We start from the raw sequence: 239 nt of genomic DNA, 5'->3' as shown, positions 1-239 counted from the left end.
TACTCACCCTGAAGACCTTGAAGAGCCGCCAGTACCAGGGCTTCCTTCTCCACTTGCGGTAGTCCAAGGGGCTGAGGGCAGTGGTGAGGATGTGCAGGGAGGTCTCCTGGGAGGGAAGCAGCGGCCGGTACTCCTCCCCTGCGAGGGAGCACGGTGGCTGAGCGGGGTGGGGGGCTCCCCAGTCCTTCCAGCATGGGGCTGCGGTGTCTTGCGTGATCCCAGGGAGATCCCCCTGCTCC

The 239-nt window shown here is 65.7% G+C and overlaps 1 protein-coding gene across 1 annotated transcript in view; it reads right to left on the bottom strand.

Moving 5' to 3' along the window:
• The window catches only part of SLC8B1 (solute carrier family 8 (sodium/lithium/calcium exchanger), member B1), a gene marked incomplete at its 5' end in the record, with an annotated part of 2,622 nt that extends 2,484 nt beyond the window's left edge, over positions 1–138 (bottom strand). The window contains one exon of the mRNA XM_010138116.1: positions 8–138. Coding sequence (XP_010136418.1) covers positions 8–138 — 131 coding nt within the window. The remainder of the gene's footprint in view (positions 1–7) is intronic.
• Between the last annotated feature and the right edge of the window lie 101 nt (positions 139–239).

The sequence above is a fragment of the Buceros rhinoceros genome, unplaced genomic scaffold (genome assembly GCF_000710305.1).
Source record: "Buceros rhinoceros silvestris isolate BGI_N320 unplaced genomic scaffold, ASM71030v1 scaffold19716, whole genome shotgun sequence".
NCBI lineage: Eukaryota > Metazoa > Chordata > Aves > Bucerotiformes > Bucerotidae > Buceros > Buceros rhinoceros.
The sequence above is the reverse complement of the archived record's forward strand: the minus strand, read 5'-3'. Positions and strand labels throughout refer to the sequence as shown.